The sequence below is a fragment of the Cebus imitator genome, unplaced genomic scaffold (assembly GCF_001604975.1).
Source record: "Cebus imitator isolate Cc_AM_T3 unplaced genomic scaffold, Cebus_imitator-1.0 Scaffold387, whole genome shotgun sequence".
Taxonomy (NCBI): domain Eukaryota; kingdom Metazoa; phylum Chordata; class Mammalia; order Primates; family Cebidae; genus Cebus; species Cebus imitator.
In genome coordinates, this window is record NW_016107702.1 from 420,095 (window position 1) to 436,833 (window position 16,739).

At 39.0% G+C, this 16,739-nt stretch overlaps 1 protein-coding gene across 2 annotated transcripts in view; it reads left to right on the forward strand.

Moving 5' to 3' along the window:
- Positions 1–16,739, forward strand: part of SLC15A2 (solute carrier family 15 member 2) — a 44,931-nt gene that overhangs the window by 5,512 nt on the left and 22,680 nt on the right. The window contains exons 4-7 of one of the 2 annotated variants that reach the window (XM_017508160.2): positions 7,534–7,626; positions 9,306–9,405; positions 11,420–11,510; positions 11,810–11,887. In XM_017508160.2, the coding sequence (XP_017363649.1) occupies positions 7,534–7,626; positions 9,306–9,405; positions 11,420–11,510; positions 11,810–11,887 (362 nt within the window). The remainder of the gene's footprint in view (positions 1–7,533; positions 7,627–9,305; positions 9,406–11,419; positions 11,511–11,809; positions 11,888–16,739) is intronic. The other variant, XM_017508161.2, reaches the window with a different exon arrangement.

The following is a 16,739-nucleotide window of genomic DNA, read 5'->3' on the forward strand; positions in this document are numbered from 1 at the left end:
AAAAAAAAAAAAAAAAAAAGAAAGAATTATAATTTTAGATGCTTTAATGTAGTTATTTGATACTTTCTCCATCTCTTCTCCAGATTGAGTTGTCCCACCTCCCTTAGGATCTTCTTATGAGTACCTCTTTTCAGTTCTTTTACTATCTATTTCTCTTCTCTAATGTCTTTGTAGTTTTGTTCTTATGAATCTAATATTTTCATGAGTTAGACTATTGATCAATTCAGTATTTTTTAAGTCCTTGAACATAGCACCAAAGAGATATAATATGGTATAATGTTATGATTGTTCCCTATAACATTATCCTGATAAACTAGAAATGAATCGTGGATATCCATTGCCCAATTATTTTCTATGGACCTGTAATCCATGGATTTGTCTAAATGAGCATTTCCCAAAGTGCATTATGTTCAAAACTATAAAATATAATAAGTTATGTGGGAAAATAAAGCTCTTGTGGTCAAATAAGTTTGAAAACTATTAGGCTGAACAAAGCTAAAAATGTTCCCTTACTGCATGATTTCTTATAGCATTTAATATGCTGATATACACTATAAAATCTCCACAGAAGGTTGTAGTATGTAGTGTTTCCCAAACTAGTTTGACCATGGAATATTTTTTCTGGATAGTGTTCCAAGGAATCCTCTTTAGTAAACAGTGGTTTATATCTTACTTTGACCTATATATGTTCGTTATTCTAAAAGTGTTTAATTAGCACCTAATATGTAACTATAGACATAATACAGTACTGAACAGCTTCTTGACTTGGGAGAGGAATGGTGGGTGGGCAGCTGAGATCTACGTTTGCTATATATGTAGTAGTAGTCCCCAAGTTTATCCAGATAGGAGACTGGCACTATTTGCAGAATAAAAAGTGCAAGCCATAATCTATTTATTCAGTTGTAGAATACAGATTCATATACATGACATAGCACTTTACTTTTAAAATAACATCCTTTAAGATTGAAGAAGTACAGTTACAGGATTTGGTCAGCAATTGTTTCCTGCTTAATTCAGAGAAAATTTAGCAACCTCCACTTGTGCCCGCAAATCAATCCTTCTTGATATATTTATTATTGTTTTTAATTTATTTTTATTGGGGTATAACTTACATAAAGTAAGCAAATTCAAAAGCCTTAACTGTACACCTTGATCAGTTTTTATATGTGTAACACCCTCACCGAGATCACTTTCTCTAGGGTGTCTGTACCCTCATTGTTCCCCTCTCTTGCCTTCAAATTCTCCCAAAGAACCAGTCTTTTCCTGAACCTAGAAGCAGGTGCAAATCTCTAATAGCTTTAAATGAACAAAGTTTATCTTGACTCTTCCTTTCCTATTATTTTTCTCTTATTATCATTGACCCCCATATTATAAAAATAATCCTCTGTATGTGTTGCCTTTCTTTGTCACTCTTCATTATCACTTGTTATGGTGGAGTAATATAATGTAATGCAGTATAATCCAATTCAATTTAATTTAATTTGACCCAATTTAAGTCAGTAAATATTTATTGAGCACCTTCTGTTTGTCCAAGGAACCATGGAGGATGAAGAGGTGAATTACAAGTACTACCTAATTCATATTGTTCATATTCAAATAGCTTTAATACAGAGCTTATTGTGGTAACTACAATAAGATATAGTGTAAATCGTATTTTTTCCTACTGAAATTACTCCCTAAGATCACTGGTAAGGATTCCCTCATTAACAAATTCCAGCGGTCTTTTCTAAATTCTTACTTATTTTGAACTTGTTATTAGCATTTCAGGCTGTTTACCATTTCTGTGAAACTCCTTGACCTTCTCTACAGTATATTTTTCTTACTCTCGTCCTCTTATATCTTTTGATTCTTATCTATCTGACTTCTCTTTTGCCTCTTGTTTACTTCACTCTTTCCTGAGTATAAGAATTTTCCCCGGGTTATAACTTTTATCCCCTTCTCTTTCTCTAGATTCTTTATTAGCAAATTCTGTGGTGTTGATACTAGCTATATGCAGATAGCTCCTCAAACTCCAGTGAATTACATATTGGCATTCACCTCATAGGTTGTTCTCCCTCCCCAAATTTGTTCTTTCTTCTGGCTTCCCTACATTCCCACATTCAATTACTTGTCAAATTCTACCAATTCTGTTTGCCACAATCTCTCTCACTTTTATCCTTTTTCAACACAAAATCCACTGCCATTAGTTGCCATCACCCAGTTTTGGTCTTCATTGTCCAGTGAGATATTAAAATGGACATCTAAAATGTTTTTACTGTTTCCCATCTCTTTTTCCTACAATTGAGCATATACCCTACTTCCAAATTAATCTTCCTAAAAGAAATCCTGATTACATTGCTACTCTGCTAAAAAATTTCTGGTAACTATTAAATCACTGTCTACTAATCTCACTCCAACTGACTTTTCTGTGCTTATCATCATACTTATCCCCTTTCAAGAATGGCCACTAGAGGAAAATTGAAGACTAATATTTCTGTAATCATATCCAGTGGCATCTCTTTTTCATGTCTGCTTGCATTATTTCTGCTTCATGGAAACCCCTTCTTCCCCATCCTTTCATGTCCAAACCCTTTAAGGCTCACTCAAGTACAGCCTGTGCTTTGGAGTATTCTCTACCCCCGTCCCCTCACATTTTACCATAAGCCAGAAGTAACCTAGTGTTTTCTGAGGTCTTTGTTTTCTCACCATTATATGACATTTACTAAATTCTGTCTTATTATAGTTATTTAATTATTTATATTTGAATCTGATATCTTATTTCCAACACTTAGAGGACAATGTCATTTATATATATAAACACATATCTTATATGTATAATATATAAATATATATGTTATAATATATATAACACATATATATTATATAGATATATACTTTGTCATTGAGACAGAGTTTCACTCTATCACCCAGACTGGAGTGCAGTGACATGATCTCGGCTCACTGCAATCTCTGCTTCCCAGTTCAAGTGATTCTCCTACCTCAGCCTCCTGAGTAGCTGGGATTATAGGTGCACACCCACCATGCCCAACTAATTTTTGTATTTTTAGTAGAGATGGGATTTCACCGTATTGCCCAAGCTGGTCTCAAACTCTTGACCTCAAGTGGCCTGCCCGCCTCCGTCTCCCAAAGTACTGGAATTACAGGTTTGAGCCACTGTGCCTGGCTGTCATTTATATTTTTATCCAAGAGCACCTAGAATAGTGCCTAGTACATAGCAGGCCCGCGGTAAATCTTTGAATTAATAAATTTTTTCACCTTCAGACACTCAAATGTAGGCACATCAGCACAGATAGATGTAAACAGGCATGAAGGTGACTTTTTTTATTGTGAGTATTGTGGTTGCTTTTTAAATAACAAAACTTGGGGGTGATTGGTATCTCCAAAAGGAAGTAGCTTGAGAAAACATGGGTAGCTTGTTCTCCTATAGTCATGTTTGTGTGTGTGTTAACATATACAAATAGATGATAACAGCAACAATGGGAATAAGTACTTAAAACTACCCTTTCAGCATGTTTTACTCCTGATTTCCTTAAGTTGGAAAATTAGAAAAAAGACAAGACTCTTTACTGTCTTCTCTAATTTGAACCTGCAGCCTATTGTCTTCATTAGCTAGAGGAAAGTGAATAGATTTTTGTTTCAAACCATTAAGTTCTTCCCCGCCTCTCATCTGTTCCTCTGCCTGTGTGTGTGTGTTTGTGTGTGTGTGTGTATGTGTGTGTGTGTGTGTGTGTGTGTGTGTGTTTGCTTTTATTCAGGTGTTACCTTGAGGGCAAAAAGCCTTCTATAACTTTAGAAAGATTGTTCAAACTCTGAAGGGACAGTTTCCTGAATTTAGTAAACATCTTGTATTAAAAATCTTGCCTCTGTTTGCTATCTCAGAATCATAGCTTTGTTAAGAGAAAATGGGCCCCCAGAGTCCCTGACTCTTATTTAAGGAACCCCCTACATCAGGAAAGAAGTGAGGCTTCCTTCAGAGGTACACACAGGAAAGGCTAATCAGTAGGTATACAGTGGAAAACAAAAATAATTAAACATGTATATTGGTTTCTCAAGGATGTTTTTTGTAGTGTCAAGTTGGTTTTAAGAAAGGAAAACATTTTTAATTACAGTTCCTAGATTTTGTATCCTATTACCCAGGCTTATCAGTTTTGGTTTTTAAACTGGGAAATCACTTAGAACCACTCTCTTAAATGTGTTTATTATGCTTTTGAATGTCCTCTCCACACATCTCTTTTCTCTTTCTCTGAGTGGGCCTATATAGTATGTCCTTTCTCTCTCCTCTTTTTTTGTCTGGTCAGAACTGACCTTCTTTTCTTCATGCTAGTTCTCTTCCTCTGCCATTACTACCAGCTCTCAGTCTCTGTATGTACCTCTTCTCAGTTCCTAAGCTCCCATTAAAAATGGCTCTGGCTTTTTATATTCTTATGGTGAAATAAAATGTATCACTTCTTTCTCTTCCATTTCCTTTTTCCACATTAACTTGTTCATGATAAAACCAAACGAATGCGAGTTGTATATAGAAGTTCTGAGTTAAATATAGAAGTTCTAGCATAACCCTAATGCTAATTAAAATGTCACTTTGGGGCTGGGTGTAGTAGCTCATGCCTGTAATCCCAGCACTTTGGGAGGCTGAGATGGGAGGATTGCTTGAGACAAGGAGTTCGAGACCAGCCTGGTCAACATAGCAAGACCCCACCTCTATAATAATAATTTTTTAAAAGTCACTATTTATTTATTTAACTTTTTTGAGGTGGAGTTTCTCTCTGTCTCCCAGGCAGGAGTGCAGTGGTACAAGACTTCAGCTCACTGCAACCTCCACCTCCTGGGTTCAAGTGATCCTCCTACCTCAGTCTCCCAAGTAGCTGGGATTACAGGCATGCACCACCATGCCTGGCTAATTTTTGTATTTTTATTGGATGCAGGGTTTCACCGTGTTGGCAAGGCTGGTCTTGATCTCCTGACCTCAAGCAATCCTCCCACCTCAGCCTTCCAAAGTGCTGGGATTTGCAGACATGAGCCACCACAACCAGCCCAAAAGTCAGTGTTTAGAAATGTCATTTGACCTGTCTGGATTTCAGTTTATTGATTTGTAAAATTGAGGGATTAGTGAAGTCAACCTAAAACAGTTCTGCGTCCTATGGTTGGGATTACAATAGTCCTAATATCTTGTTTCAAATGCAGAATTTTCAGGTCTCTTTACTTCTTGTTCCTTCTATTAGTTTCCTGCCATTAGCTTCCTCTCTTATATTCTTCATATCTAAACTATTTCCTATTTTTTTTTTTAAATCTATAAGGTTGCCTATTTTCTTCCTAAACCACTTAAACTTCTCTCATACATTTAGTCCAACCTTGTCCAATCTGCAGCCTGCAGGTCAGCCCAGGACAGCTTTGAATGCAGCCCAATACAAATTCATACACTTTCTTAAAACATTATGGGATTTTTTATTTTTTCTCACCAGCTGTTGTCGTGTTGGTGTATTTTATATGTGGCCCAAGACAATTCTTCTTCCAACGTGGCCCAGGGAAGCCAAATGATTGGACACCCCTAGTTTAGTCCATCAATTGGATACTGATCTTACTACCCAGACTATATCACTCCAGCCCAAACTCCTTTTTTTCCCCCCTTTATGATGATCTAACATAAATAATCTGTTTTGGGTTCATGATAGCTAGCTTTTTTTTCTGTTCCTTTTTATTCCCTTTCTATTTATTCTTTTTGGGGAAAACTTGTCCCCTCTGCAATGTTAATTAGTCCTAGATTAGTCACCTAACTTCTTTTTTTTTTTTTTTTTTTTTTTTTTTGAGATGAAGTCTCACTCTGTCACCAGGCTGGAGTGCAGTGGCGCCATCTCGGCTCACTGCAACCTCCAACTTCCTGGTTTAAGAGATTCTCCTGCCTCAGCCTCCTGCGTAGCTGGGATTACAGGCATGCGCCACCACACCCAGCTAATTTTTGTATTTTTGGTAGAGACAGGATTTCAACATATTGGCCAGGATAGTCTCGATCTCCTGACTGATCCAACTGCCTTGGCCTCCCAAAGTGCTGGGATTACAGGTGTGAGCCACCATGCCCGGTCTAGTCACTTAACTTCTTATCCCCAACCTGCCATACCCTTTAAGTTCCCTTCCCTAGAAAGCTGACCTAGAAGGATTAGGCGCATCCTGAGATTTCCAACATCTCCAGCCTCTCTTTGCTCTCTTTATTCCATTCTATTCTCTGTATTCCACATTAGCATATAACACCTTAAAAATTGGAAATCCACATCCTGAGATTTCTAACATCTCCAGCCTCTCTTTGCTATCTTTATTCCATTCTGTTCTCTGTATTCCACATTAGCATGTAACACCTTAAAAATTGCAGTTGTAAACTGTATAATTTCCAAGATTCGTTATAATTCTTTTTTTTTTTTTTTTTTTTAGACGGAGTTTCACTCTTGTTACCCAGGCTGGAAGTGCAGTGGCATGATCTTGGCTCACCACAACCTCCACCTCCTGGGTTCAGGCAATTCTCCTGCCTCAGCCTCCTGAGTAGCTGGGATTACAGGCACGTGCCACCATGCCCAGCTAATTTTTTGTGTTTTTAGTAGAGACGGGGTTTCACCATGTTGACCAGGATAGTCTCGATCTCTTGACCTCGTGATCCACCTGCCTCGGCCTCCCAAAGTGAGGTGTGAGCCACCGCGCCTGGCAGTTCGTTATAATTCTAACATTCTACTTATATCAAGGGAATGCTGATGTGGTTGTACACATAAGGAGTAGATGTTGTAGTGTGCCATATTTCAATGTATATTCTTACTGAAATTCCTTATTCTTCTACTTTCTATTTGCTGTTCAAGTTCTTTGAAAAAACGATACAACAGGATGTTCCTTCCAACTGCATGATTTTTATCACTGGACAGTCATTCCCTGGCTCCTTGTTTGTCCTTGTTAACTTGTCCCTGAGGAAACTGTGGTGAGGATTACAATTAGTCCAAGAGTCCAAGTTATCCAGGCTCAACCTGAGAGCTTTTTACCTCCCAGTGCTTCTTGAGTTTTGAGGCAGTCCTTTGGGTTAGCCATTCCTGTTTAATTTGAGTTCTTCCTTGACCCCTCTTGCTCTCTACAGCAAAAGATATTCCTTTAGAAAAACACTTAAGGTCCAAATGTCCTCTTCTACTGATTCTCCTAACTTAAAACATTTGCTAAAAATCCACCTTGTTCTTGTCGTGTCTGTACAAAGTAGGGTTTCTCTGTGTATGTGTGGAGTGAGTATGTAGAGGCAAAGGGGATGTTGGGTATAGGAAAGGAACTTGAAGGGAATGTCTATTACCTCTAATGCTACAGGGTGAAGAATTCCACTCCTTTTTCCTGGTCTTTTTACTTCATTCATCATTATTGTCTTTATGTGCATTTCTCAGATAATTCTTTCCTCCTCTACTCCTTCCTCCTCCTCCTCTATTTTTCTCCACACTGAGAACAATATGAACCTTAAGTCTGTATTATGCAAGTTTCTCAATTCTGGTTAAAGACTGACTGATTTAACTCTCTTAACAGGACAATCATTTATCTCTCCTTGGTGTATGTGCTTGGCCATGTGATCAAGTCCTTGGGTGCTTTACCAATACTGGGAGGACAAGTGGTACACACGTGAGTAAAATCATGGAATCAACTAAACTACTTTTCTCAGGCATTGGTTACAAATGATTTTCTATTTTCTTACCAGAGATGTCCTTTTATTTCATTTTCAATCTACAGTTTTACTACAAAACTGGTTAAGAAAAACAGTTTTATGACCACTTGAACTCTTTTCTACTTTATCTGAACTCATCTGCTTTTGGGACTTGTAGAATGCCTAGTTAGTATCCTCTTTATATGCTTGAAAATAATTAAAACCGGCCGGGCGCGGTGGCTCACGCCTATAATCCCAGCACTTTGGGAGGCTGAGGCGGGTGGATCACGAGGTCAAGAGATCGAGACCATCCTGGTCAGCAAGGTGAAACCTCGTCTCTACTAAAAAAATACAAAAAATTAGCTGGGCATGATGGTGCGTGCCTGTAGTCCCAGCTACTAAGGAGGCTGAGGCAGGAGAATTGCTTGAACCCAGGAGGCGGAGGTTGCGGTGAGCCGAGATTGTGCCATTGCACTCCAGTCTGGGCAACAACAGCGAAACTCCGTCTCAAAAAAAAAAAAATAAAATAAAATAATTAAAACCTTCACACCCTACATATTCCCTCACCTTTTTATTCATATGCATCTATACTTTACCAGGGTTAAAAAAGTCCACAACGTTTCCTTATAATTCATTGTAGAAGCCATATTCAAAGCTTTGAATATTTACATTTATGTGTAGTTCCATATACTTCAGTTGCTATTGGCATTTATGGGATCAGAGGCATTTGATAAATTCTGATGTCTGTTTGTTCAGTCAGTAGATAGGATTACAGCTGTTCAGGGAGCAGTTTATATGTATTCATATTACAGTGTGCCTGTGTACATATATTTATCTTATGAGTCAGAAATTTTGTTTGATTTTGTTTGTTTTTTTTTTAGACAGAGTCTTGCTTTGTTGCTCAGGCTGGAGTGCAGTGGCGTGATCTCCGCTCACTGTAATCTCTGTCTCTTGGGTTCAAGCGATTCTCCCACCTCAGCTTCCCGAATAGCTGGGATTACAGGCTCTTACCACCATGCCTAGCTAATTTTTGTATTTTTAGTAGAGACAGTGTTTCACCATGTTGGCCAGGCTGGTCTTGAAATCCTGACCTCAGGTGATCCACCTGCCTTGGCCTCCCAAAGTGCTGAGATTGCAGATGTGAGCCACTGTGCCTGGCCTTGATATTTAATAAATATTAGATACCTTCTTATTGGTGTCCCAGCAAAAATTTTTGACACTGTTCCTACTAATTATGATTAACTTGAACTTTTTTTTTTTTAATTTTAGTTAGGATATGTGAGATTAGAGTCCTTAAAAGGTCTTTCTATTGAAGTATCCCTTTGACTAAAACAAGATTGGGAAACAGTGTGTTAGCTTTGGAGTTCCTTCAGTATTTGCTTCTATCAGATGCTCATAAAAGGTAAATGGCACTACCAGGAATGAAAGCTTCCACATAATGCATACTTTCTTGCAGAGACCAAAGGATCATAAATATGGTAAGTGCCCATGAATACCTCCTAGGAATAAAAGCAAACCGAAAGTACCCATGGGGTAGAAATGTGAAGGGGATCTTTGCCTTTGTACATATTTTTTTTTCCCCTCTGCAGCTCTGTAGTCCATCTCTACAGTTGCATTTAGTATCAACATGGCTGGCATCCTCACCTTTCCATTTCAGAGTCCTATCGTTGGTTGGTCTGAGTTTAATAGCTTTGGGAACAGGAGGAATCAAACCCTGCGTGGCAGCTTTTGGTGGAGACCAGTTTGAAGAAAAACATGTAAGAATCCTGTTATTTTGTACTTTCAAGAATGTGGAGCCAGCATTAACAGGGGTACCTAGCAAGTAGCCATTTGCCAAGATTGAAGTAATCTACTGGTCAGATCTTATCTGAGCAGCTGTATTCAATGCTGGATCCTGGTCATTAACAGTGAGGAAAATTGAAACAGTTTTAAGGAAAAGAGACCAGGTTGGTAGATGAACTAAAAGGCATGTCTTATAAGAAAAGGTTGAAGGAAATGGGGATAGTCTGGATAAGAATTGAGGAGAATATTATAGCTACTTGTAGATGCCGTAAGGATGTCAGTGATTAAACCTGAGACCAATGAGTGAAAGCCTTGAAGAAGTCGTGTTTTGCTTGATGGGTAGAAAAACTTCAAATGGTTGGAAGTAGTAAGTTTACTCTGACTTGAGGTATTTAGGAAGAAATGTGGTAAGCACCTTGGGAATGGGAGGTGATGAATACTGTAGAGATGATTTAAGCATCTCTAGTTTTAAGATGCCATGAAAGGGGAAAATGACCAATTCCGAGCCTGGCTGATCATTCCCTTTCTTCCTCAATACTTTCCATTACCAATGGTGAAAAATAAATGGGCCTCTATGAGAAAGGGGTGACAAATAGACAAGGGAATAGTCTATTTTTAGATCTGTCAACATTTCTGGCTTCTTCACTTTTGTTTTCAGTTTTGTCTGTCTTCAAATATCCATTCCCCTTTGTATAACTGTTTATCCTTTCTTCGAGTTTCTTTTTCTCCCCCACCCCTTGTCTCTCTGTGTCTCTCACCCACTTTCTCTCTCTCCTCTTCCCTCTTCCACCCTGACATAATACCTACTGTCTCTTTCTGCCTCTGCTATCCTGTCCTGTCTTCCAGTGTTTTTCTTACCTTTCAGACCATTTGGGTTATTTGATACTTTTTTTTCTTCCCAAGAGTCCATAGATCATAACTGCTTGCTGACTTCGAAGAAAGAACCAACTTTTGGCAAGTAGGATCCTATGTATAATAAACTATACAAATTAGATCAGTGAAATAAGGTTTAAATGGAAACCAGAAGAAATAAAACAGTGTAAATAGAAAATGGGGAAGGACTCATTGTTCTAATGTGGCAAGAAGACATCTGGGGTATCAGAATGAAGCATGTCAGTGTATAATGAATGAAATATTAGCAACTTTATTTGAAAGTTGTTTCATTTGGTAACTGCTCCACGAAGATATTTCAATTAATAGGACAAATCCGTTTCCAGGTTTTCACTAGCCACTTCTAAGTCTACTGAGTTCTTTTTAGATTCTCTGGCAGATTCCCTTAAGCACTAGGTGAACTATCCTGCTTCATTCACAGTTGACTCCACTGTCCTATGTTCTGGTACTATTCCTACCACACAATCCTGCCACAAAATCTATTATTTAACCAAATCAGGCATTCACTTAGTTAATACAGTCAACAAACATTTATGGAGTCCCTTATATACGTCAGATGCTGTGCTAAGTACTAGGGATTACAGAAATGAGTAAGATAAAATTTCTGCTCTAAAGAAACTTATATGGAAGAAACAGACATTTTGGGGGGGCTGAGGTAGGAAAATGGCTTGAACTTGGGAGGTGGAGGTTGCAGTGAGCTGAGATTGAGCCACTGCACTCAGCCTGAGTGACAGAGTGAGACTCTGTCTCAAAAAACAAAACAAAACAAAACCCAGACATTTAATGCAAAGACATTAATATTAGAATAGCTATATACAGGACACAGTAGTGGCACTGAGGACAGGATGATTATTTTTCCCTAGGCAAAGGGAGGAAAAGAATGTTAAAGCTGCTTTTATAGGAGTTTGAAAGGTGAGTAAATGTTTGGAGTCAGCCAGCCATGTTTTAAAATATCTATTAATAATATGAAATTCAGGTATTGTGGAGGCAATATCTGAATCTTTCTCTTTGTACGTGTCTTCAGCTCTGAGTCTGAACATGGAGTGGGGCTGGAGCTAGGGTACACATTGCACTGATGATTTATCCTGTTTGTTTCAGGCAGAGGAACGGAGTAGATACTTCTCAGTCTTCTACCTTGCCATCAATGCAGGGAGCTTGATTTCTACATTTATCACACCCATGCTGAGAGGTTAGGATTGTTTCTGAGGGACCCTGTATAAAGCTTTGCTGTGGTCAGACACAAAGCTGCTCTTGGCTTTCTCCTGTCCATCTTCTCCTTTTATAAGAGCTCGACAATCTGTGAAACTTTATTTTAGTCTTTATTTGTCTGGCACAAAAGAAGAATTATAGATTAAGTGATGGGAGGAAAGAGGATGGCTATGTATATTCTACAAGCTCAGGTTTATTCAACAACCTGAGCTTGTAGAATGAAACATTAAACATTCAAGACTCAGGGCTACTTTCTTCCTCCCATCCCATTTTCTTTAGGAGATGTGCAGTGCTTTGGAGAAGACTGCTATGCATTGGCTTTTGGAGTTCCAGGATTGCTCATGGTAATTGCGCTTGGTAAGTGCAGTGGAGCAAAGGAAACTAATAATCATTGATGACTGACACATGTAAAACATCATGTAGGCACTTTACACAAGCTGTTTAATTCAATCCTCACACTAGGCCTATTGAGTAACTGTTATTGTAGGGGTTTCTCCTCGACTTTGGAGGTAGATTCTGAATGAAGTCAGAAACTTTAAGAAAACAGTGCCCAAGGTTGCATAACCAATAAGATGCTTTCTGGGGAGCCTTAAAAAAGATCAAACTCTGGGCCAGTCAGGGACTTGGGCAGCTATAATTTTTTTAGTATCTCTGGTGATTCTAATGTATAGTCAAGGTGGAGATCCACTGCTCTACACTACAAAATATAGGGAAGCAAGGAAGGTAATCCTTTTTCAAACTAGTTTACTTCATATGATACTTATTTATCTGGTAATTGGAAGAGATTTTAAATTCTCAACCTTTTAAAACAGCTTCTAGATTTAGCTATTTCTACCCTGCTCTGCAGTGCTCCCAAAGAGTCTGCCCTTGAGTAAAGAGAATAAGAGGATTTGGATAAGTAGGTGAAAATTAATGCAACTTAAATGAAGTGGTATTCTTTTTATTCCTGAGAACCCAGTCCTGGAAGAGAAGAGGGATATAGTGTTCCTTAGTTTACACAGCCTCAGGGAAAACTTGGGCATGATTATTTCTAATCATTGACCTGGAAACCTGTTCTCACTCTGAGCCTCAGGGTGACAGCCCCCTGGAAGATATCCAGTGCAAACCCATAAAGAGCTCAACAGAGGAACAACAGCCCAGAGACTCAATGTTCGGTGTATTTCCTACCAGGGAGTTGATGGGAGGGCGCTAATAGTAGTACTCAGAATGCCCAATGCCAAACAAATTTGTTATAGGTGAGCTGTGATGATATATTCTCTGCTTCCTTCTCCATTCAAAGCCAAATATTTTCCAGAATATTTTTGTGGTTTTCCACTGATTAGTACTATGTCTTCTTTGGATCATTGCATGATAATATTTACACAACAGAGTAATTATGAAGATAAAAAAGAGATGCTGTAAATGAAATATTTTATAAATTATGAAGTGTTAAACAAGTGCTAGCTGTCATTATTAGTCAGCAGCTTCAGTTTTCTGGGTACTAATCAATAATTCAGTTCTCTGATCTTTTACTTTATTTTTTCATTCGCTCATTTATTTAACAAGCATTTAATGAACCTATTATGTGCTAGGTATTAGGATCACATTGGTGAATTAGACACCTTCAGAGTTCATGTTCTCAAATAATTTATATAGTTCAATAGGGAGAGGAAGAAAAGTAAAAGGAATTTACAATATAGTATGATCAGTATTTCCCAGATCAATATAGTATGAGCTAGGAAAGTACAGAGAGAGCTATGGGAACACATATAAGTAATGTTTAAGACCTTGAGGGACCGTGTGCAGTGGCTCATACCTGTAATCCCAGCACTTTGGGAGGCTGAGGCAGGAGGATTGCTTGAGCTCAGGAGTTTGAGACCATCCTGGGCAACATAACGAGATTCTGTCTCTACAAAACATTTAAAAAATTGGCCGAGTATGATGGCATACACCTATGATCCCAACTATTTGGGAGGCTGAGATGGAAGTATCACTTGAGCCCAGAAGGGCAAGGCTGTGGTAAGCCATGATTGTGCCACTGCACTCCAGCCTGGGCAACAGAGCAAGACCCTGTCTCAAAAATAAATAAATGAATAAATTAATAAATACTGCTTTGAGGGTTGTAAAAAGCCTAAAGAAATGACATTTAAGGTGAGACCTAGGGGCTGAACAGCAATTAATCAATAAAGACATTGTAAGTGATGCAGAAAGAGAACACAGTAGCTGTAAGACAAGAGATTGAGAAATAGCATGACATGTTAAAGGCGTTAAAGGCATTTAGATTACCTAAAGCATAAATGAGAAAGATAAAGAGGAGAAACTGACAGAAACCAGACAATGAAGGGCCTTTTAAACCAGTAAGGAACTGGAACTTAATTGTGAAGGAGAGTGGGGAACTCTAAAGGAATAATTGTTAGATTTTAATTTTTCAGTGATGTTTCTATAATGTAGAGAAAGGATTGTGTTGGGGTGAGGCAAGGATAATATTTGATTTTTTGACACTTGCTTAAATTTTGTGCTTGAGATGAGTATCTCACTAAGTCCACCCTAATCTGGCCCTGGTTGAAGTAATAAACCTTGGAATGATTAGATATGTTAAGTGAGAGAGAAGGTAAGTCAAGGTTTAATGCAGTGTTCTGAACCTTGAACAACTGGGTAGGTAGTAGGGTCATTAACTGAGATAGTGAGGAAGAGCTGGTTTGGGGTAATGTTGATAAATTTAGTTTTGAACATTTTGCATTTTATATGTTCTTGGAACATTTAATTGGTGTTACCAGTTATTTGGAAATACAGGTTTAGAGCTTAGAAGAAATGTTTGCCCTATAGATATAAATCTGGAGTCATTAGTATATGGGTAGCAATAATCCATGAAATGAAGATAGTTAACTAAAAGCTAATAAGAGTAAGGTAAAAGAAAGATGGGGGGTGGGGGGCGGCAGTGGATAGGTTCAAACTTCAGGGAACACCAGGATTTAAAAGACAGGCAAAGAGGAAAAGCCCACAAATGAGACTAAGAAGGAATGTCCAAAATGGTAATTGTGCTATCTTGGATAACAAGAGGATTTCAAGAAGGGATTCATTCAGAGTGATAAATGTTACTGAGTGGGAGATTAAGATAAGGGTGAAAAATGTCTATTAAATATAGCAATAAGGATGTCACTGATATGGTTACAGTACATCAGTTATGGTAGAATGGTGGAGGCTGAAGACTGATTGGAGGAGATTGGGATTCCTTTGGTGCTGCTTTGTCAGCCAGAAATCTCTGTGGCCGCTGCCGCCTCTGTCCGGGCCTTGCTCAGGCCCACTGGGCTCGCTTCACCTGCTCAGCCTGGCAGGCTGCACTTGGCTCCTGCCTTCTCAGAACCTGTGCCCACTGCAGCTCTATGCTCAGCCAGTGATTGGACTGGGCATGCAGTGAGCAACTTCTGTGTCGGGTGCGGCGTCTAGACAAGGGGAACATGGTGGCACCCAAAAACTCTGAGATGCTAGCAAGTGCAGAGCCCTAAGGGGTGTTACAGCCCCTGCTCAGGGAGTCCCGAAGTCTAAACCCCCAGAAATGTTGCAGCTCTTCACTCCCGTAGTTCATCTAGCAAGAGCTTGTTACAACTCTCTTTCTCCTTTAGTCCAGCGAGCGGAGCAGTGTTACGGCTCTTTTATTCCCACCACTCACAGCTTGGCAAACTGACCAGGGGTGTCACAGCCCTTTCATTCCCGCCACCTGCAGCTCAGCAAGTTCTGAGTTCTTGTCCTATGACCAAGAGGAATGAGGTGTGTGGACACCAGAAAGTGAGTAAGCAGAGAATAATTTTATTGAGTGGCAGAAGGAAAGCTCTGAGGGGACCTGAAGTTGGTAGCCATCTGTGAGGCTGTGGATTTTTTAAGAATGGGGGAGTGCATGCTGATTGGTCCATGGGTGGCATCCAAAAGGAACCAATGGAGAGAGAGGGTAAGACAGAGATGGAGGTTCTCACTGAGGTCATGGACTCTGTCAGGAACCGGCAGCTCAGTTTTCAGGCTTTAAACTGTCTTTGGCTTGAAGGTTGGGTTTCACTGGGACCTGTCCCTGCCTGCCTAAGAATTTATATGTCTCTTGTCTCTATCAGTAAGAAAGTGAAATAGTATTTATAGCTGGAAAATGACATGGATTCCAGAAAGGATATTGAGCATGCTTGAATATTATTGGGAATAATTCAGTGGAGAAAGAGGTTGAAGATACAAGATAAAGGCTGTATAATTAGTATGAAAACGCATATGAGCAAATTAGCTTTGGATAGGAGGAGGAATATCACCTTCACCTACCTAGAGGGAAGAGAGGATGAGTGTGGTTACAATAATTAATTGATTTGGTGGCAGGAAGTTGAAGGAGTTTCTATTTGAAGATTTCCATTTTCTTTGTGAATTAAGAGGCAACATCATCTACTAGAAGGAGTAGATAGTAGAGAAATTCAAAAGTTTATACTCGTCTTCTTTAGTTAAGTGGCCTTGACATATAAGTGTGACTTTAGTTCATTACATAAGTCTTCCTATTATCTCTCCCCTGTCACTATTGCAGCCAGCATTCCTGAGATATTCAGCGTCTTTCTAGGGTCTTTCTTAATTTAGGAAGCCATTTATTCCCTACTCCAAATCTTCATTTTGTCTGGGTACCTCTTTATCTGCCCACTTGACTCTCAGGGTTATCATTCTTCCAGTGAACATTTTTTTCTATCAACCATGAGACAGCTGTTATAGATAAAGGATGCTATTTGGGGAAACTTTGGGGGAACTGAGAGAATGAATGAGAAAAAGTGGTAGAGTGAATCTGACTGAGAGGAATGGAGATACTAAAAAGTGATGGGAGAGAAAGTAAGGTGATTTGTGCATTCTGATGTGTAAGGATACTGGAAAATGCTACTGGTCACTGACAAAATCATCTTTAGCAGAGGATCTAGTAGAGGGGTATCATGCTGAAGCTGGGAAATCTGTTTGGAAGGAAAGTACACCTGGGAGGGAACCAAGATGGGGTTTTTCTATTGATTTTAATTTAATGAAATGGAAAAAACCCACTATTTTATAACTACAAAAGTAATACCAGCTCATTGTTAATTTAGAAAATAAAAGGAAAAATAAAGAAATAGCCGGGCGCGGTGGCTCAAGCCTGTAATCCCAGCACTTTGGGAGGCCGAGGCGGGTGGATCACGAGGTCAAGAGATCGAGACCATCCTGGTCAACATGGTGAAACCCCGTCTCT